Source organism: Hemibagrus wyckioides, linkage group LG15, assembly GCF_019097595.1.
Source record: "Hemibagrus wyckioides isolate EC202008001 linkage group LG15, SWU_Hwy_1.0, whole genome shotgun sequence".
NCBI lineage: Eukaryota > Metazoa > Chordata > Actinopteri > Siluriformes > Bagridae > Hemibagrus > Hemibagrus wyckioides.
Window position 1 is genome coordinate 9,612,501 of NC_080724.1, and position 21,617 is coordinate 9,634,117.

At 40.0% G+C, this 21,617-nt stretch overlaps 1 protein-coding gene across 3 annotated transcripts; it reads left to right on the plus strand.

The window, feature by feature from the left end:
- Positions 1 to 3,712: 3,712 nt before the first annotated feature.
- Positions 3,713 to 20,749, plus strand: lima1a (LIM domain and actin binding 1a). 3 transcript variants are annotated; one of them, XM_058410093.1, is made up of 11 exons: positions 3,713 to 3,908; positions 6,847 to 6,982; positions 7,974 to 8,016; positions 10,758 to 11,018; positions 16,216 to 16,279; positions 16,569 to 16,666; positions 16,835 to 16,915; positions 17,039 to 17,090; positions 17,735 to 17,781; positions 18,569 to 18,702; positions 18,790 to 20,749. In XM_058410093.1, the coding sequence occupies exons 2-11, from the start codon at positions 6,861 to 6,863 to the stop codon at positions 19,811 to 19,813; spliced, it is 1,926 nt and encodes a 641-aa protein (XP_058266076.1). In that variant the 5' UTR covers positions 3,713 to 3,908; positions 6,847 to 6,860; the 3' UTR covers positions 19,814 to 20,749. The 3 variants fall into 3 exon arrangements, with proteins under 3 accessions (XP_058266076.1, XP_058266075.1, XP_058266077.1); XM_058410092.1 differs by lacking the exons at positions 3,713 to 3,908; positions 6,847 to 6,982; positions 7,974 to 8,016 and adding an exon at positions 10,049 to 10,417; XM_058410094.1 differs by lacking the exons at positions 3,713 to 3,908; positions 6,847 to 6,982; positions 7,974 to 8,016 and adding an exon at positions 10,395 to 10,526.
- Positions 20,750 to 21,617: the final 868 nt, after the last annotated feature.

Sequence of the window (21,617 nt, forward strand, 5' to 3'; positions counted from 1 at the left end):
AGTGAGTGTCAGGTCTGTGTCATTTAAAAAAAATATATATATATATATATATATATATATATATATATATATATATATATATATATATATATATATATATATATCACTTCATGAGGTATCATGAGGTGAGGTGATGCTAAGTGTGCTAAGCTTGTGAAGAAACGCGATAGGAAATGAACGCGTTCGAGTACACATTCGTGCTAGCTAAAAGCACGAGCCAGAGGAAGTATTAGTTAACTTCACCTCGTTTAACTTAACTCGTTTTCTTTCTTTCTTTCTTTCTTTCTTTCTTTCTTTCTTTCTTTCTTTCTTTCTTTCTTTCTTTCTTTCTTTCTTTCAATAAGGCGGTACCAAAAATTAATATTGTGACGTCATATTTGGACGCCACAGTGTCTCGTGACTACGAGTTGTTATTATATCGCGGGCACGAGTTGTGTAACTTGAGCTCATGACTTTATGTTGTTTACAAGGTAACTGTGTTCGACTTAAATAACAATTCTATTTACATGCTAATAGTTTATCAACATCACGACCTGAGTATGTCGTGCATCATTCCAAAACTGAAATAATCAGTAATCATCATGTTCAGGTTCCTGTGGCTACATTGCTGTGTATATTTACATCATATCAGCCATTTTAGAATGTAGTATATGCTATGAAATAGATCTCAAGAGGCTTAGCTCGTGGTTGATTTGTGGCCTTTTTAAGGGCAGGAGGTGAAACATCATTTTTTTTTTGCTTTGTTTAACTTGCAGTATCAGGAGAAAACAAGCAGTTCAGTGCACAAACAGCCAGCAGCAACCTTATTCCAACACCACTGCTAAAGGTAAATAAGGTAAGTTCAGTAGTTTGCTGATAAGTATTCTTTTATGTTATGCTTTTCAAATCATGTCACGATACAATCAAACAAACAAGAATCTAGCCTTTTGGTAACCTTTCAGGTGGTTATGTGATGCCGTGGCACCATTTCAGCAATTTCTGATTATGGCAAGAAGGAAGTTCTGGATAGCAGTGCTGTTAAAACTGGTCTTTTCTAAATTGTGCAATTTTCTTAGAATCAGGCGTGTTCGATTCATTACTCTGATAGTTAGACAGTTATATATGACTCAGATAAGTGTCTCTGTAAGGATTACGTTATGCCTGATGGTTAGACATGTATGAGCTTGGATCTCTGGTTGAAATCACGACTGTGACTATGAGATGGAAAAAAAAGAAGTAAACATTAAAATATTTGGAGGAAAGCAATAGAGGAGCAGGGTTCAGTTCCAGCAAGAGATCTCCATCAACGTGACCAAACATCCTGTCATTTTTCACTTTTGCTTCCATTTCCGTAGCAGAGAATACGCTTTCCTGAGCTGATTTTACAGATCGCTGCTTGCTTTGAATGCTTCAGCAGAGATAGTGTAGCGAGAGTCATGGGAATTCATTTTGCAAGTTGAGGATAGACTGAATGGCGTCTTTGTGGGTTAAGCAAACGTAAAATAAATCCAGTGTCGTACACATCGCACATATGGATCATGACGTGTAAATGTTTTACAAGTAGTGCAACAAACGCTATCCCATGTGGTTAATAGAGCTCGGGCTGTTTGGAACAAATCTCTGTGGGAAGTCTGAAGCCATGAAAAAAGCACGTTCAGCTGTTTACCATCCCGAGAGAACGGGTTAAACTTGCAGCCTTGTAAATATTTGCCCGTTTGTATGCTGAGGTGAACGAGTGTCTCGGGAAGTTTTGCAGAAGTTTACATGCCGTGTCTCATTCCAGTGCACCATGGAACAATCCGAGCAAGACACGGCTTCATGGGAGAACTGTACAGATGTTAAGATCTGTACCTCTGAGTCCTTTATCCTAAGTGGGCTCAATTGTCAGTGCTGGTTTACACACCTTAAAGGTGTTTTTTGTTCCTTATTTGTACTAATAACCTGGAGGTCGTGGCACAAAAGTGTATACAGTCCGTGAGAAAACCTGTTTTGAAGGTAGACTTCCAATACAATTCACATTTATTCACAAAGCAGCTTCACACAAATATAAAAGTATTGGTCCAGAATGCTTGTTTCGCCACCTGTCAATCATTCTATAGATACTGTACTCTACAAGCCACGGTTGATCCAGGGGGCGGAACTTAATGAGCAGGAATTGGTCAAATATTGAACACGTTTACTGTAAGTGTTCATATATTTTGCAGTAAAGTTTCACTTTTTTTAAACAGAAAAAGGCATCCATGCATACAACAACTTGCCTTAAACACGTGCCTTAAAGACCCTGAACCCGCCCAAGAAACACCTCACCAACCCCCGAGATGTGCTCCTGTGTCGAGTGTGTTGTCTTAGCGCATGGTCAGTTGACCCCCCCTCACACATGCTATTCATGTGATCAGGATTATAGTGATGAAACTTTCATGTTGACTGCAGGGCTTCCACCTTAGAGTGTAATTCTGCTTCTGCTACCAGGATTGACAGTATTCCGCTTAAACCTCTGCTGATGACTCAGATCCGTTTATTCAGTAAGAATATTGGCTTAAAACTTTTTCCACGTATGGTCTCATTGCTCAAGCTGGAAAATCGTCACATGCATAAAAGTATTCGTCGTTCACTGTGTGAAACAGCATGTGAGGGGGAAGAAACTGTTCATCAATCATGTCATAGTTGTATTGAGTATTGTCTAACAACGTCATATCCTGACGTGTTTTCGTGTTCTTACTGTGCGTTTAAGTCCTCCTGGGAATTTCGTATTTACGAATTGGGAAGTCGTAATTACCACATCACGTGCCTTCAGGTCATTTTGGATGGAACAAGATGGAAAGAAATGAACCTTCTCTTATTCAAATACGAAAAAAATTTAGAACTCCTCTTCTAGAAAATGAAGAACAAAACTATTGTTGCATATATCGGCTTGTTGTCGTTGCAGCCACCGTGCTTTCTTTCTGCCACGCCCCCAGAGAAAATCCCTAGTTTTCTCGCTAGTAATTACGAGACTCGTATCGGCGTTCCTGTGCATTCAGCTCGTAAATCTGATCTTTCTGTCATGACTTGAACGTACCATTGTGCAACAGTGAATTGCCAACAATTATGTTTTTTATCCTTTCATAGTTGCATCATAGAAGAAGTTAAGCTTACAATATAACAGCTATGAAGGGTTGTTTCTTCAGCACCATCTCTCCATTTCTTTCTGCTGAAGTTAATAAACGCAGGTTGTCATGTTATCATGAAAGCACACACTCCTCTGTGCTGGAGTCTTTCCAGTGGAGGAAAAGCTACTGACACTGTAGATTCCTTGCATCAAAAATAAATAAATAAACGTCTCATTATTTGTTAAATAACAACACGGTTTTAATCCGCTTGACGTTCGGTTTAGATGGGACGCTAGTCTCTGAGTTGTTACTATAAAAACAGTAACGTAGTAGTGTTATATTAAAATGAGCGCATTTATATAAAACTGAGATTTGCCGCACAGGGTGCTGGACTACAGTTATAGAAAGTGAATCAACACCAATCAGCATCAAGATTTTAGCAGTGGTACAACTGATCATTTCCAGTCACTTTCTCCAGAAGTGTGGTATCATATGGGGTTAGATGAGCTCATTTGGAAATGGGTGGAGACTTCCTGGAATTGTCTGGGAATATTCCCCAAACTGACTGAGTCATAGCGAGAGGGACGAGTGGCTGGGACTTACCTGCTAGGTGGGAGAAGACGCTGTGTGCTTATTGGCTGGGAGGAGACAAAGTGCTCACCCTCCCTCATACACACACGCGCACACACACGCTGTAAAACTTAAGAGTCTGAGAGTTCAGAGGGAGCAAGCACACTCGTAGGAGGACCGAAACAGCTGAAGCAGTCCAAAAGCTGCAGACTTGATTAACTTTTGGCTCGAAGGCGAGGATTAACTCACCACACAGTCCATTTTCTCACGGTAGGTGATGACTTTCTTTTCTTTCTTTGGAGAAAACATTGTTTTGACAGGACAGGTCACTAGAGGTGTCTTTGTCTAGTACATGGAAGTTATTTTTGCAGATTCCTTGAAGTTTTAATTTTTTTGGACGTTTGCTTACAAACTTCCAAAGTCCTGAGCTTGACTCTGCTCTTTAGTGCTTTTTTTTTTATGTTTGTGAAGATCTTTTATCTCTTGCGACCTTTTTATAGTGTTTATATTACAACCTATGAGCTCATCTTTGCTTTTTAAAGCTTCTCCGGTTAGGCAAAAGGAAAAAGAAGATAAAAGCAGCTGTGTATATAAACAGTGAATCAGTGAATCCACATGTTTGGGTTGGGTTTTTATTTTCCCATTAAATGACAAATTCGACTCAGATGCAGGTTGAAGAAATAAAAAGCAATACTGAAATGATTAAAAAGGATCTTGTAATGATGATGATAATCACAGGACAGCAGAAACAACACCAAAAAACAACCAAAAACGACATATTTTCTGTAAGGGTTTGTCATGTTGAACATGTCCACTGCAGCTGTCTGGCTTTAGAATTCGGAAAAGACACGTCGTCCTCAGGGAGCTCAGGAGCGGCCTGTCTTAGCATGCTGGAGCGCTGAGGTAAGGCTGAGGTCAACCAGACTAAACTTGTTCGATAACTCAGAAAACCTTTTTCTTTTTTCCTTACGTCACTTATCCTAACGGGTTTAATCGGAGAAAGTTCAGCTCTTAAGTTTCATCGTGTTTCATTTCCTCCCTGCTTCTTTATGCCGGGAAAGATGTAGCAAGATTGTCGAGGGCGTTGAGACAGAGCGTCTGGTTAAGAGCATGTCTGGAAAACCCCCCGGTTTAATCTGATGTTTTAAGATGTTGACCTCTGACCTGTCAGTGGTTTGTGGGTAATGTTCTGGAATGGTGAAAGGAATGGTGAATCATATCCTGTGAACCAAGTGTTCTCCACAGATTAACCTTCCTCCTCCTTCTTAAAAAAAAAAAGAAAAGAAAAATCCAGGATGTTGTGAAGAAAACATCTTTAAAGTGTTGTTTTGAGGTTTCAGAAATCTTCCCATCCAGTGCTGCAGGCATTTCTGTCCCAAAAAAACCTAAAATCGGGGATCATCAACTTTTAATTTCACAGGTGATGGGTAAAAAAAAAATGCATTTTTTTATTTGGACTTTGCACGTGATGGGGTTTTTATTTCAAGCTGCTCTGACGTCTGACATCTTCCCTGATATCTATCCGACCCAATCTGAGATTTATAAGTCACTTAAACATTAAAAGCTGTAATTATCCTTACAGTAACATCTGTAATTACACCGAGAGCATTACATTCACTGGGCTTGGACTAACTTTAAAGCCCTCGGTCATGTTCCTCTGCTTTTACTGTTGTCTGTCCTGCTCAGGATCTCAGATGGAATTTCAGCTCTCTAACTCTTTCTTAAAGCGCTTATGGCAAAAATGGGGAGGGAGACAGATCAGGGAGAAAGAGCTTACAAAAACTTTGTTGACTCAGCCTGTCACTGAGCGACGGATGATGGATGAGGGGATGAGGTCGGAGTCGACGATGTGAGTCAGGGCTTGTGTGGGTCTGTTAGAGTGACAGGCTTGATGCAAAACACCGTTATACACAGTCACCTTACTTGTATCATTAGGATGTTCGTGACACCAGAGTGAGTCAGGATCTGGACCGAATACCATTTGAACTCGGATCTGACTGGAAATTCAAGATAGGGACTTGCATTTAAACATAAACAGATGAAATGTCCCTATGTAAATATTTAAAGTAGTTCTTTAGTTTCTATTTCTGGTGATCTAGTGTTAAATAATGTCCTGATTTTTTTAACCATCATAGATAATGCCCACTATTATTACTTACAAATAGAGGAATAAAAATATATTTTATTGCACCTCTTTAATCTTGCTAAATAATTTATTTTAACTGTACTTTAAAATATATTTGAACCATCGTTGTTGTGTTAATATTGTTAAAAGAAATGTGTGGTGTCCTGGGAAAACCCTTTACATGCTAGAATTTCTTGCTTTCTCGTTTTCTTTCTTGCTTATATGTATAGTTCTGGAAATGACAGACTTTCCAGAGCAGACATGCGACAGACTCGGTTGTGAGCAGTGCCGTCATTTTGAGAGTCAGTGTCTGAGTCACAGTTTGAGTTGATTAAGTTTACACCGGTTTTGTAAGGACATGTAGCTGTTCAGTATCCTGATCAGAGCGTGACTTGCTGTGAGAGGGGGAAAAAAGTTTTAGACATCGTTTTGCATGGTTTTATTTTTTTTAATTAGTTCTTTAAACTATTGTCAAGTTTATGGGACATTAGCTTAGGAAAGATTAGAAGGCAAAACATTGTCGCATGTTTAGGTTAAATAAATTCTCTGGTTTTTTTTATATTCAAGGTGTTGGAACATGTTATAGTATCAAATTCTGACCCAAATCTGATTTTCGCATTCACACACCGTCGCACATATTTCATGATAAAATCTTTCACACATGACTGATTTACAAAGATCTCACCTGTGAGTGTGTGTGTGGTGTGTCTGTGCAGGTTTACTGATTGCAGTCACTCTGTTTTAGTGCATTGTGCAATGACAAAGTGCCGGGAGGTGTGTGACATAACACTGACTCCATCTGTGTCTTACACCTTAGAACGTGTACGTGTGTGTGTGTGTGTGTGTGTGTGTGTGTGTGTGTGTGTGTGTGTGTGTGTGAGAGAGAATATACTCAAAGTTCAGGTGAGCAGCAGGTGGATGTGATATGACTCAGAACGATGGCTCACTTCCTGTCTAATAAAAAGAGCAGGACAAGTGTGTCTTTTATCCAGTCGTGACCTCAAGTCACTTATGATCATACAACACACCTGGAAAATGTTCTTTCTGAAAGTTGCATAACTATCTGCATGTTTTGTTTTTCAGTCTGAGGAGCAGAGATGGCAGTCAGCTCGTTCAACAGAAGGCAGTGGGCCTCCCAGTCCCTCCGTGTCACAGCCAAAGAGCTCTCCATAGTCGGACCACAGGGGAAAAATAGCGCCATAGCAGAACGGTTCTCAAAGTATGTGCTTGTCTGCGTATTTGATCCTGCGTGCAGACACCTGCACTCGTTTACGCTTTCTGTTGTCTTTTCATCCTCCTGAGCAAACACGCTCACTTCTCAGTTCCGTCACTCCTGTTTGTTCTCTCCGAGAAACATCTCCGATGTTTCTCTGTGACATTAACCATAATTATGAACAGATACAACGTATGATGCATCGTCCGTTAATAAACAACATATCGTATTTGTTAGCAAATTGCTGTTGAATAAAAGACTTCATGACGTGCTGTTACAGAAAAATAATCAGCTTTCAGAGCAGCTTTGCATCATGCTGCGACACACAAACATTTATTATTTTTCTTTAACAGCACACCCCCAAGTGTCTCTTAAAGTTCTCGATTTCCACATCCTGTCACGCTGATATCAGGATCATCCAAGTTCAGGTCTCAGGTCCAGTATTAAAGCATCTGTTAAGAAGGTGCTTCCTGCTCCATTTGTCTTCCTCTTCCTCTCCCAGCTGCTGGTGAGAGCTTTTCATACATCATGTCTGACAAGACCCCAAATCAGAGAGGTGGAGTAATAGAAGCAGGAAATCTCAGCAGATTGAAACGTGTGTGTGTGTAAGCGCTCAGACTGAATCTCTGAAATTCCAGTGTCTCCTCTTTAATAAATCTATTATCTATAAAATGATTTCAAAAATGCTTATCTTTGCTTCAGTTAACACACAAGCTCTCTTTGTGATGCATCACACCTCCGTATAGACCTGGATGTTTCCTCTTTCTTTACTGTTTCTTCTTTTCTGCTTCCCATTTTTCACCACATGAAGCCACTGTTGTTTAATAACGGAGCTCTGCTTGCTTCAGATGATCGGGTGTGTATAAATGTACTGAACCGGATTAATCGAATGAAATAATGTAGATATTATTAGAAGATCCTGTGACAGGTTTGTGTTTTTGTGTCTTTGGTTTAAGGTTTTTTTCTAAACATAAATTATATGATCGCCTCTGTACAGGTACCAGAAAGCAGCAGAAGAGATCAACTCGGACAAGAAAAAAGTGAGCAAGATCATTTTTATTTATTTTTAAATAACTTGGACATGTTTTCTGTGGTTACATGTGTCAACAAAATCATACAGACAGACATACAGTGAGACAAAAGGCAGACAGAGACAGACTGACTTACAGAGCCAGACAACAACAGATAAACGGACTGATATGCAGACAGAGATAGACAGAGAGGTATTTTTTATTTTGTCGTTTCTTGTCGTATTCTATTCCTTGTTACTGTAGCGTATCTCTGGTTTAGAGAAGAACTGCTTCTGATTGCATGCCCTGCATGTGTAACAAGCCTAAAAATCAAAATAAAGCTGATGAAACGTTATTCCATGCCGTTATATAGTTCTCACATGTAGCCTAATATAACGGTTTAGAAGTTTAGGAAAGACATTGTTTGACATTCCAGAAAAGTCCACAGAGGATCACAGTCCTGCAAATTGCTGTCGGAATCTGTGAATGGAAATTTCTTCAGTTTTCAGCAGGCCTGTTTCCAGGGAATAGTGTTTACAAACACTCTGTACAATCTCTGTAACTTCCTGTACAGAACACACCCACTTCCAGTATAAATCTGAAATATAAAAGAATAACAGATATTGTCAGCTCTAAACACATAAGGATACAGATAGCTGCATTGTTCTGCTTCACCAATACATAGACCTACAGACTTCCCACTGATTTCCTCTTCACTGCAGTGGCCGGTGGCATTAATCCGTGTTTACAGTCGTTAATCTGCAGGTTCACTCCGTGTCCTGTGTGTTATCAGCTCCAGGCATTACAGCATGTGAGCTGGTGTTCAGTCTGTTCTATCTGTCAGGCCAGTAAACAGTAAACACAGCTAGCAGTCCTGGAGAGAGGAAAGCGAGTTAAAGCCTCTGCGTCTGCTTAAAGAAGAGAGTCTAGTAGCTGACGAGAAGGTAATCAGAGAAAAGGAATATTTAAATGATATAAAAACAACTGGAAGAGCTGACCCTGCAGTCGTCTTTGTCGTATTTTTAACATTATACTGTGTGAGAAATGGTTCCTGTCTGATTTAAAGAGGCTTTCCAATGGGTGACTTTTCATTCAGCCATGTTGTGTTTGGAAATCTCTGACCTGATTGGTTTATAATCTGTATATGGTGCACATGGCAGTGGTGTGGGATGATGATGTAAGGCAAGAATTCAACTGCAAGCACAATGCATTCGAGTTCTCCGTTCTGACTGGACAGAAGGTGTTGATTTAGTTTTTTATAACAGCAGCTCTGACCGTTGTTCAGGCTACGAGGCAAATCACATGTTTATTTTATTAACTCGCTGGTTCATACGGTTAATACGTTATCATTTCTATAGTATCGCTGCACACGATCGAAACAAAATGTAAACAACAAATGTATTGTCTTTAATGGAGCACTACCAGTACTTTTATTAACTGGAAGTATAAGCCGTTTCCCAGTCGAAGGCAAGTGTCGAGCGCGTTATTTCTCTGGCAGAAAGCAGTTTGTTCAGGGAATGAAGGAAAGGACGTGAACAGCGAGAGGAAAGTCACCTAGACCCGAGGAGTGTGTAGATTTAGTGTAGGATTTCCATGTACCTAAACACGCAGAACAAAATGTGAAAAATTAAATGAGTGTGATCTCTTCTTTTCTGTGGCTTCAAATCTTGAAAAATCTACTGGAGTGTGAATTTTTATTAGGGAGATCTTTTATATTTATTTAAGCTTTTTACATCTCCTACCAGTAGACACAGTTAACCAATCTAATAAGTGGCACAGAATGAGAATAACATGACAATCTACAGCTATTCCTAAGAAAAGGAAAAACTGAAAAAGATAGAACAGTCTAATATAGATGGAAGAAAAGGATAAAGGTAAAAAGAAAACGGAATAAACGCATTTATACAAAGCAGGGGTTCAGCCAGGTGGTCGATCATGTAGTGAGTTAAAGTACAAGAGAAATGATGGCCATCTACTGGTCAGAGTTTCAGTTTCCTCTGTGTGTGTGTTTTAAACAGTATACGGGTTTGTTTTTTATTACAATGTTTGGCTGATGGAATTTTAAGATTGTAAGGTCATGATAGGAGACACATTCTCTGCATTCTTCTTGAACGGTTTTGTAATTCCTGTTTTTCTTTTCTCCCTCTGCTTTTCAACGCCCCCTTTTTCGCTTGTCTTTCTCCTTGTTTCTCTCTTTTCCCTCCTCGACATTTTACTCCGGTTTCTCTCTCCGGTGGTTAGGGGGGTGGATTCACTCCTTCATGCTGGGATTTCCCAACACTTCCCATCTGGAACAGCTTTTTTAAAATTTCCACCTACGCTGTCTGAGGGAGCTGCTGCTTTTAAACACTCGCCAGGTTTACAGCTTTTACTGACCTGCTTTTCCAACAAACTAACAAAAGATCTAAGTGTCATCGGGATCACTTTACGTGTACGTGAAGCGCTTTTCTTTGGATGTCTTTCTTTCAGTTTTTTTTTTTTTTTCCCTTTTCTGTTCACTGGAGAGGATCGTTCCCTGGGCAACATCTGCTTTCCGTCAGGTTTCCGTCAGGCTTTTATTTGACTTTGTGGCATTACATTTAAAGGGGAAAAAAAAGGCCTGTTGATGCTTTTGCATGATTTGTTTAAAATGTGTTTACAGCTGCATACTGAGCAAGCATTATTTTCGAAGTTCTTTAGGAATTACATGAAGGAATTTTCTTTCCAAGTTTTTAGAAGTTATCTGATAAATCCAAACTCTTAACTCACGTGATTTTTTTTTTTTCTTCCAGGCCGTGGAAGACGTGACTCTGCACCCCGGCACTTTGAGCGCACTGAAAAAGCGCTGGGAGACTGAACAACCCTTCTCTTCCGACCAAAGTCCTTGCACTTCATCAGCATACACTCCACCACGATCTGCAAGCTCTGCCAACGCAAACTTCCGCTCGAAGGTCATGGAGATGCAGATGGAGAAGACCCCACAGAGCGACATAGCGGACATGGACAAGCCCAACGTGCCTCTCAGCAGCCTGAAAATGATGTTCGAGAGCAAGGTGAGTGCGTAAGACGTCTCTGCATGCTCGTCAAGGAGGTTTTAAGCTCAGTGGCTCCACTACTGATCAAAGTTCAAGACCTAAACTGCTCAGTTGTATAACAGAGAAATTTAAGTCTCTCTAGATAAATCTTTTAAATGTAAATGAGCAATGATAGTCAGCAGGTATTTAAACAAGCCAAAAGTTCCATATTCTCAAATTGTTATAATAAATGCTGAGAGAAATACCAGCAGCAGGCTCCTGCAGAACTATGGAACAAATACGTAAATGTGTACGTGCTTCAACAAATATCAGATTGCATCAGCAAAACAGTGGACTGCAAATATGGGTGAAATGCGACAGCTGTTCAAGTGTCAGTTCAGCTCTCCAAACAGCTGCATCTGTATTTGGATTTAAAGCATTAAGTATTTTTTATTCAGTAGAAGCTCATTGATTAGCACTGAAAAACACTGGAGGGGAAAAAAAAAAACCTGAGGTAGAAAATGACCCCAGAAACGACAGCACTATTCGCATGGTGTCAGAATTGTGGCTCTGACGGCTCCACGATTTCGGCTGCATTAGTCCAGGTCATCATCTGCTTCAGACAGAGATTGTTTGAAGTTGTGCAAGTTGTTTACTAAAACTTGCACTAATAACTCTGTCTAAAGATGGCTAAAACCTTACTAGCAACATGCACAAGTGGAATGGAAACAAGTATTCTCTAATTTATTCAGTGATCCGAAATGCAAAATCTCTGCTGTTCCGCCTCAGTCACCTCATCATCAGGACAGAGAAGAGAACTTTGTAGCAACACGTAATATTTACTTACAAATTTTGTTGGTTCTGTTTCACAAACTGTAAAAAAAAAAAAAAAACGTGATGCCAAATCCAAACTTAGACCGCTGTGTCCCATCTTTAGGACCAGATGATTCCTAAGGATGAAAAAAATGAACAAACACTGTATGGTTGTAAATAAATGCGCTTTTTATATTTATTTATTTATTTATTTTCCAAGCCTCATATCTGACCACACTTTTATTTATTTATTTTCCAAGCTTCATATCTGACCACACTTTTATTTATTTATTTTCCAAGCTTCATATCTGACCAAACATGTCAGATGTTTACACACATTTCACTTTGCTGTACCTTCAGTAAACATGAGACATGTTTGTGGGTGTATACCTCTGACTGAAGAATAAAATGGACTGCCAGAGGGGGAGAGGAAATAAATCTCGTGTAGTCTTTCCTTCATCTGGACTGTAAAGTTTACGCGAGTCCTGACCGGAGACAATGGAGCATTGTGTCTCTTCTGAAGGGATTTGTGGCCCATGAGAAAATGAACAATGAAGAAAAGATGAAACTTTGGACTTGTATCATAAGAAGCTATAGAAGTATTCCTTATAAGTCATTGACTTTCACTCCAGTTTGCACACCAAGATCACGTGTTCCTTTTTAGATTCATCAATCCTGTTTTTTAGTTTATTTTTCTGCAGATATAAATTTTTTTATCCACATATGTTCCTTTGTCCACCTTCTCATTATTTTTGCATCGTGAGGTCAGGAGTCTTGATCGTCCCCATACCCGAGAGAACATGCTCTGCTTTTGCACAGTGATGATGCAGCCTGGAGGTCACGTGACCAGAGGTCAAAGACCTGAGGAACTGGGTGCGGGGTCGTTCCCTGGGGTGATGTCATGGGATCAGGATTCATATGAGCAGTAACACACGCTCACAAGAGGCTTTATCAAAGCCTGCCATTTTGTGTGTTCGCTGCAGGGACGATCATGAGGGAAGCACGGAGATTAGAGTGTATTATCAGTGTTGAAGTTCTGGGTATAAACTGCTCAGCTGGATTATATTAAATTGTGCATCAACTAATAAAATAGGGTCTGGAATATATATATATATATATATATATATATATATATATATATATATATATATATATATATATATATATATATATATATATATATATATATATATATATATGTATATGTATATATATATATACCTTTTCAGTTATATCTGATTTTATCACAGCCATAAAAAACCATTGAAAACTGAAATGAATGTTTATTAGCTGTATTAAGTCATGAGTATGATGGTAGTGGGTATATTTTGATACTTGGCGTTCTGGGAAAACCCATCAGACGTCGTTATTCCTGGAAAACAAACAGTGAATTTAGAATGGAGTTTTCTCTTCTATACCTTGACTGACATACATAGACATCACTGCTGTAGGTAAAAACAAACAACATGGAACTGATTTTATTTAGACTACTTACTAGCTTTGCTTGCTAAGATCGTGTCCACTGAGTAGACAATTTAACGAAAACAAAGGGAAGGCTAATTCATTTAGTTTAGGAGCCGCAGAAAGTCCTGAAGAAGAGCTTGTACATGCAGAGATGACGATGAGGCTCATGTTTAAATCCAGCGTGCAATTTTTACCTCAGGTGATGATGAGGGATGATGCTGATCATTACAATTGAGAACTTGTTTCTTAGTGTAAACGTAGAATTCTTTACAATCTGAGAGTGAGGCTGTTTTTTCTACCACTGGATTGGGTAGTGTGTATCTGTGAGAGGAGCTGAAGTGAAATCTTTAAAAGCAGCTTTTTTCCCCACTGGATATTTAATTCTAAATGCTAGAATGTTACTTGCATGCAAAATATATATACCTATATACATATATTAGACTGAGGGTTTTCTTGGCTCTTTTTCCACTCTGTTGAATGCCCCAGTCTGCTTTTACTCACATTTTGATGTTTGAAAATGAAGTGTTTTTTTTGGAGGAAAATATCGGTTGACAGAATTGTTTTTGGTCACTTTAGTGAGTTGGTTGTATTTGTGTATGTTTCTGAGATTTGGTGATGTATCACATGTATTGTGAACTGTGTGCGGCTGCAGGAGGAGGGGCATGCAGAAGGGCTTTTGCGTCTGATTCAATTTCTGCCATATGTTGCTGCGTGATTCTGGGGTGTGGCAATGGGGTGGGGGTGGGATGAGGGGAGTCATGGGTGTGTCTGGCTTTATTTGTTCACAACATTGAACATCACTGCAATTTTACACAATTACATAACAGCAACTTAGAATGCGCTCTTTTTTAGCATTAAAGGTTAAGCACAATTTTTAATTCTTTATAGAGGTGTTAGAAAGAGCAGAAGGCACTCGTGTTGTGTGGTGTTTTTTTTTTTTTTTTTTTTTTTTTTTTTTTTTTTATAACCCAGCCTCATCAGGCCTGTCTCAGATCCTCAGGCTCTTTTGTACGTTGGATTAATGTAAGAGCTCTTTGTCTTCTCCGCTCCCCCGCCTGGGTCGTGCTCTTTGTGCTGCGTTTGCCTCCTGCTCTCCCGGTGTCACAGACTCGCTCTGGAGTCTCCCACCTCACGCCTCTCTGCTGAGGAACAGCACTGATTTGAACCCCCTCTCTGAAAGCTTTACCAGCTGCTCCATCCTCCATCCACCACCACCTCCTCTTCCTCCTCCTCCCCCCTCCTGCCAACAAAACCCAGGCTAGCTCCCCGTCTCTAACCTGAGGCTCGGAGAACAAGCCAGAGTCACACACAGCTCTGTCGCTGAATCAGGAATCTGACCACGGCTTCTTGTAGTAGGTAAGATACGAGATAGCAGACTGTAAGTGTGGCTGTGTTTCAAACAGGTTCTTGTAGATCTTATCAGAAGTCCGGCTAGAAAATGCTTTGCTTCTTTTTTCTTGTCTGGTGAGTTCATACTGGAACTGTTTAACACTTTTATTCTGGTTATTTTTAAGTTATTCAAACGAGTGAATGTTGCCTGTGGAGCAGTCGAAAAAGTAAATAGCCGAGGTGACTTTATCCATGTGCATTTTCTTTTTTAATTTGTTGTTGCTTTGAGTTAGAGTTTAGTTTTAGGTAAAATGTCAGCTGACAGTAAAAGTTTTTTTATTTTATTTTTTTATTTTAAAAACTCGTTTTATGTGCTGAAAATGAGGACACAAATCATCCAACTTGATTATTTACTCTGAAATAGTAGAAAATGTATAGAAACGTTTAATAAATAATGAAGTCACACTAGAAACTTGTTTGAAAGTTTTAACTATCAATTAAAAAAGTTAATAATAGTACAATATAGAAATGTCAGTGAAGCAGAAAAAAACTTTTGTATAATTTTATGTAAATTTTTTTTTAATGAAGTATTAATTAATTAATATTACTGTTTACTATTTATCATTTATTTTAAATGTTTTATTACTGCTGAAGCCTTGTCTCATGTGCTAGAGAGCAACATGTGAGTCTACTACACAACTGTAGAAAAGCAGGATTGATTGACCAACTGACTGACCGACTGACAATCCAGTGAAATATAAGAAGGGAAGCCCTGACAATGAACCCCAGCCATTCGTGTTTCCTTAAAACCTTCTACCCCCAAACCTCTCTTAGCTTTAAACACGAGCTAGCAGGCGAGCTTCGGTCATATCTAAAGAACCTGCTGTTGAACTTGGACAGTAGATGCTATCCTGCTGTTTATTAATCATCTCCACTCACATGACCTTTCTTCTCCACTCAGCACAGAGCAGACTAATCCCGTGGTTTGTGCAGCTGTGCGATGTCTGGGCTTCTTCCAACAGGTCCAGGTGTAGAGGGTAGAGGGTTTTTTGTGTGTGTGTGTGTGTGTGTGTGTGTGTGTGTGTGTGTGTGTGTGTGTGTGTGTGTAGAGTGGCTAGACGGTGGTGTCTGCCAGTGTGTCTGTTATCCTGAGCTCATTAATGGATTATTGTAGGCTGGCAGGACAGCACAGGACCCAACTGTGTTTTTTTTGTTTCTGTTTTGTTTTTTAAATGACAGTTTTCATATATATTATATGAATATTATATATATTATTAGTACAGTTCTATCCTGTTCATAATGTACTTTCCATATATACAATTTGCCATGCTAGAAATTTTTCCATTTATTTTATTTGACAATTATTTTGCCATATGAGCTGTTACAACGGAAAACTAAACATTAATGTAACCCATGAAGCCAGAACTATCAGAGATTTTCCTTCAGCCGTGTCCCACACCACATAATATTGAGCGACGTTTTCCGATTATAAATTTTCACCCATCTGTCCTCTAACTCTAACAGGTTTCTAGAAACCTCCAGCCTTTTATCAGGTGAAATACAGTGCAAGCGGTCTGTACCGTGTCCTCCTTGATGAAACTGTTACCCATTCAGTGTTTTGTCTGTGCAGGTTTCTGAAGAGTCGGTACAGCCTTCAGGAAGTGACCCTGACAAAATGGAACTCGGAGACAAAGGTATGTGTATATATATGTATAATAGATTAAAAAACAGTGCAATTATTTTTGCAATTGTTTTCTTTATGCAAGGGCTATCATGAGTCAGGAAATGAAAGGGAGTCAGGAGAGCAGAGGAAACGGCTGACGGTTGACTCTCAGTGATCGAGAACTTGCTGTGGAAATGTGTTTCCTATCCATAATCTGACCCTGTGCCCTGTATACCATCCCCCCCCTTTCTTTCTCCCCTTTCTCTCTCTATCACTCCATCATCTCTCTCTAACTCCCCCCCTCTCTCTTTCTCTCTCAGGAGTGTTTGAGACGGTGGTGGAGACCACGCCCCTCAGGGAGAGAATGGCCCTCTATCAGGCCGCAGTGTCTAAACTAGACGTGTCTTCATCCTCTTGTGTGAGTGTCCTGCTTTCTCAACTCTCTAATTAGTCTGGTTACTTAATCAGTCTGGTTAGTTCAGGACACTTCCTGTGCTCAAGTGTCATGAAGTTGCTCTGCTTCTTTCTGTCTCATTGACTTGGTTAAGCAGCTTTGTGACTTGTTTTGTTTTTATTCTCCCCTCAGGGCCAGAGTGAAGTGGACGGTGAGGCACGTGCTTATAGAGTCAAGCAGAAAGAAAACGTCCCTCCAGTCCTGCTAGATGTGGTATGTGCTGCTGCGGCTGATGGTGGTGGTGGTGGTGGTGGTGGTGGTGATGGATTGTGTTTGGCCTGTAGAGGGCACCATTTGTGATTCTTCACTCATGTTGTGTGTGTCGGTGTTTTGTAGCCCTCCTCTCCTGATCCTGACAGCAGAAAAACTTTAACCATGGATGACAACAGTGAGCCTCTTTACACTTCCTCCTATTTATTATATATATATTTTTTATCTTTCTATAGTGTTAATCGTGGTTAATAAGGAATAAAACACATCTGGAAAGTATTTGGTGATGTGCTGATGTGATATGGCCCAATTTTTATCCCACAACAGTTTGTATCTATTAAAGCTTGATGCACTGCACTTTTTATCCATTTATAGTTACATCTAATATTGTGAAACTGAGTTAGATCCCCATCTGCCACTGCTTTGAAGATAAAATAAATAATAATTAAAAATAAGTAATAAATAAATAAAATGTGTATTATATATAATAATTTTTCATGTTACTGAGAAACGCTGAAGTCTTTCCTTTGTCGGAAAAACTATCAACACTGGAGACTCCTTCCATAAATGTTAAATAGTTCCTTACAAAAAAACTTCGCTATATCAGCAATTATGTAGGATTAGTCCATTAATTTCATTTTTCAAGATTTTATTTATTTATTTTAACTTGAGTCCAAAATGACCTTAAGTAACCTTTAAATAACAACATCCCTTTCCACGTGTTATTAGGCATCGATTATATTCCTGTTTCGTCTGTGTGTCTGTATTTGTTGTATGTTTCTAGTGGGATGTTACTTCATAAAGATTTTCCTCTTTCTGCAGACTCCAGTGTGGATACTCCTGTTTCCGACCAAACTAAAACTGTTAAGGTGACCCTTCTTATTTTTATTGCTCTAATATTTTGTTTTTTTTTACAAAAATGGCTCCAGGTTTCTTACCACTGTGTACATTCTAAAGTGAGAGTCTGAGTCTTCCATCTGAATCCTCCATCTGTAGCATCTACAGCTTATGTAGACTCACCACACATGAGCAGCATAGATAGATAGATAGATACTTTATATATTTATATACTTTCAAACCCAGTAAAGATAAAATCCCAGTATAAACATTTCAATATAAATTGTAGTCGGAATCTATACGATCAGAGCATGTGACCTGACATCCAAGATGTTCACCCTTGGATGTAATCTTGTGAATTTTTCTGACATTGAAGTGATCATCTGTGCAAATACACTTCAAATCAGTGGTGTCTTCCTTTAATACTGTGTGCTACACAATTCAGACCTTAGGCTTGGAGTCTAATATCCATTTGTGGTCGTTTGCTCAGAAGGTTTGAACAATGTGGACTCTCCACTTAATCCAAGTCTGTCTTTATTCAGCACTCCAAGCAAACATCAGCAAACAGTCAATAATTTCAATAAAACTAGAATGAATTTCCCGGTTATGTAATTGCACTTTCTGACTATATAATACAGTTAGAGAAGATTTATAATCGCACCCAGATGAGGATGGATTCCATTTGGAGATTATCTGAACAGATATACATTTCAACTCGTCTGTGTTTTCCTTTAGTACCATTTGATACACATGAAAGACTTTAAACAATGTGACTATGCCTTTTGTGAATATTGTGTAAATCTCTGTGTGTGTGTGTAGAAGTTCAGTTTGCCGCCACGTGAGAGCTGTGTGATGTGCATGAAGACCGTGTACCCCCTGGAGCGACTGGTGGCCAACCAACAAATTTATCACAACTCCTGCTTTCGCTGCACTCACTGCAACACAAAGCTGAGGTAAAACCATCTCCAAAAAAAAAAATTCTAATTGATTCCTAAATGCAGTTCATTTCACATCTTTCCTTTTTCTCCTTTGCTGCTTAGCCTGGCAAACTACGCCTCCCTCCACAACACCGTCTACTGCAAGCCGCACTTCAGCCAGCTCTTCAAGGCCAAAGGGAACTACGACGAAGGTTTTGGACACCGACCTCACAAGGAGTTGTGGGACACCCGAGGAGAGGATGCAGAGGACCAGGAGGACAGCAAGGAGTCTCCGGAAAACCCCAGCAGTCCCATGGTGGAGGAGTCTCCATCGGTTAAAGTGAACGTCCTCACTGCCTCGCTGGAGACACGGGCCCAGGATACGTCCGAGAAGCTGGAGAAACCGGTGGAAACAAGACGACTGAAGATCTCCTGGCCTCCGAGAGCAGACAGCGAGGAAGCTTCACCTCAGAGCGGTGGGTGCACGCTGGCTGAAGAGGCCGCCGTCTGTCCCAGCCGCCCAAAGTGGCCACCAGAGGGCGACAAGAGCCCACTGTGTACTGAAAAAGCAGAGCTTTCCGACATCCGCAGGAGCACCTCGCTTAAAGAGCGCAGCCGGCCCTTTTCAGTTAACAGTCCTGCCTCAGCCCTGCCTGAGGGAGACTCGAGCCCACTCTGTGCTGGAAAAGCAGTATTCTCCGACGTCCGCAGGAGCGCCTCGCTTCAAGAACGCAGCCGCCCCTTGTCATTCAGCAGCCCGGCCTCAGCTGTCAATCAACCCAGTCTGACAACCCCCACTCAGCACCAGCCTCTGCAAGAGGAGGAAACAAGTGAAGCAGCTGGACAGGAGGAAGTAGAAGAGGAAGAAGTCAAAGGTAGCTGTGGCGAAGAAGCCACTGAGGAGAAAGATCAGCCAGAAGAGGAGGAGCCGGCATCTTTCACATGCCAGAGTACATCCCTGGATGAGACACCTCCACCCTCTCCCCTCAGCGAGGGCGAATCGAGCTCTGGGTTCGAGCAGAAACACTCTCAGGATGTCGGATTCTTTGAGGGCGAGGAAGAGCAGGACGAGTGCGTCGAGGACGTGATAAGAAAAAACCGTTACTACGAAGAAGACGAAGAAGAGGACGAGGATGACGACGACTAATGTGTTAACAATAAATGAGTGAAACAAAAATTAAAGTCCACTGACTTGCACAGGATCACCTTCATTGGTCTTTCTTTTATCCCTGTGCAGTGAGTGAATCCAGATTTCCACATGTGCAGCACATGAGCTTCTATTTTTATTGGTACTTTTATGTATGTACTGTGTGTATGTGTTTTCTACATCCTATGTCTGTTTTTGTAGCTTTTGCCAGTTTAGTTTTCAGTAGCATTTTATAGCCTCTTTTATCATGTTACCTGTTAGTTAGAAGTGCCAAGATTTAGGGAATCGGACACCGTGCCATGACGATGCAGAGGAACTGGACATGATTTTTAAAAAATAAATCGCTAAAGCAAAATGCAAATGAAATTCCCCCAATGGAAAAGCCAGTTCACTGAAGGGGAAAGGACACAAAAAAGCATTTGCTTCTGGTAGCGCTTACCTTGACGTTATCTTCCACCTTAGACTGTGAATTCCACAAACAGAAAACAATAAGTGGTCTCTGGTCACTAAAAACAGAGGGTGGAAATCGCTGGGTATCATTTACTCCACCGTTCATCATTAAGGTTGTGGTAAAATTCCGTTTTTTCCTTCTGCTCGCTAGGATTTTCCTGCTCTTCTCTACTTCTGTTTCATAATCCAAGGGCAAAAAGCAGCCAACTAGCAAGTCATTCATTATTATTCATTTTTCTTCAAATGCAAAATAGGTTTTTTGATAGAGCATTAAGACTTGGCAGTCATCCAGCTGTGTGAGCTAGAGGCTCTGACTTTGGACGTTTGTTTTGGAAATGTTTCTGTATTAGACATGATCCTGTGTGGCTGTATCCACGCATGCATTTTAACATGTTTTTGCACACTTGCATTTTAAATGTTACTGTGTTTTGTTTTGTTTTTTAATCAGGGGACCAAATTTCTTTCAATAAATAAGTATTTAATGAATTGTTGGATTTATTTTTTTTTTCCCTTGGGCTTCCAAAAATGTCGACAAGAAATAATTCCAAGTGAAGTGACTCGGCAGTTACTAAGCTAACGTCGGTGAGTATAAGCTTTCGTTCTCTCTCTCTCTCTCTCTCTCGTGACTGTCGCATGTCGCTATCGCCTCGTCTTCCGACTCTTAGCTTCTTTACAAACGATCGCTAAAATTTTTACATTTCTAGGGAAATCATAACCACATGTTAGAAATTGTTTGTGTGTGCTTTTCTCAGGTGCCTGTTTGTGTTGTAGATATGGTGCAGTTTATTTGCCAAGAGACGTTACTTCAGGATTTCAGGAACGAGGCTCCAGTATCAGGGCTCAGAGGTGACAAACTGCAGTACATACAGTAGTAGAGGCTAAGATGTTGGACTGATCAGATCAGAAGGTCATGAGATCAAATCCCACGGCTGACATTTAACCTTTAGTATCGTGTAGCTACACCTTCACACTGACGGAAGGGTTCTGGAGCAGCTTTTATTAGCTAAGGACCACCCATTAAAAAAAAAAGCAACCAATCATATTTCATTTTGTTTAGCACCCCAAACCCAGATGTATGAGGATTATATACCAACCAGTGTCCCTAACAGTGCATCATTCTATAATAAATACTAAATAAGCTGTGGCAAAGTAACAGTACACATCAGGACACATCCTGTTGGTTTATTCTTTTTAAAAACCCCTCTTTGCCCTTGCCTTTCTGCTGAAAATCAAATCAGACTTTTACCAAAGGATTTTAAAAAAAAAAAAATCTTTCCAGACGTTCACATTCGACTAGTTTAAGATCATAAATGTGTCATGAAATGATCGAATGTACAGCAGGGAGGCAGCTTTA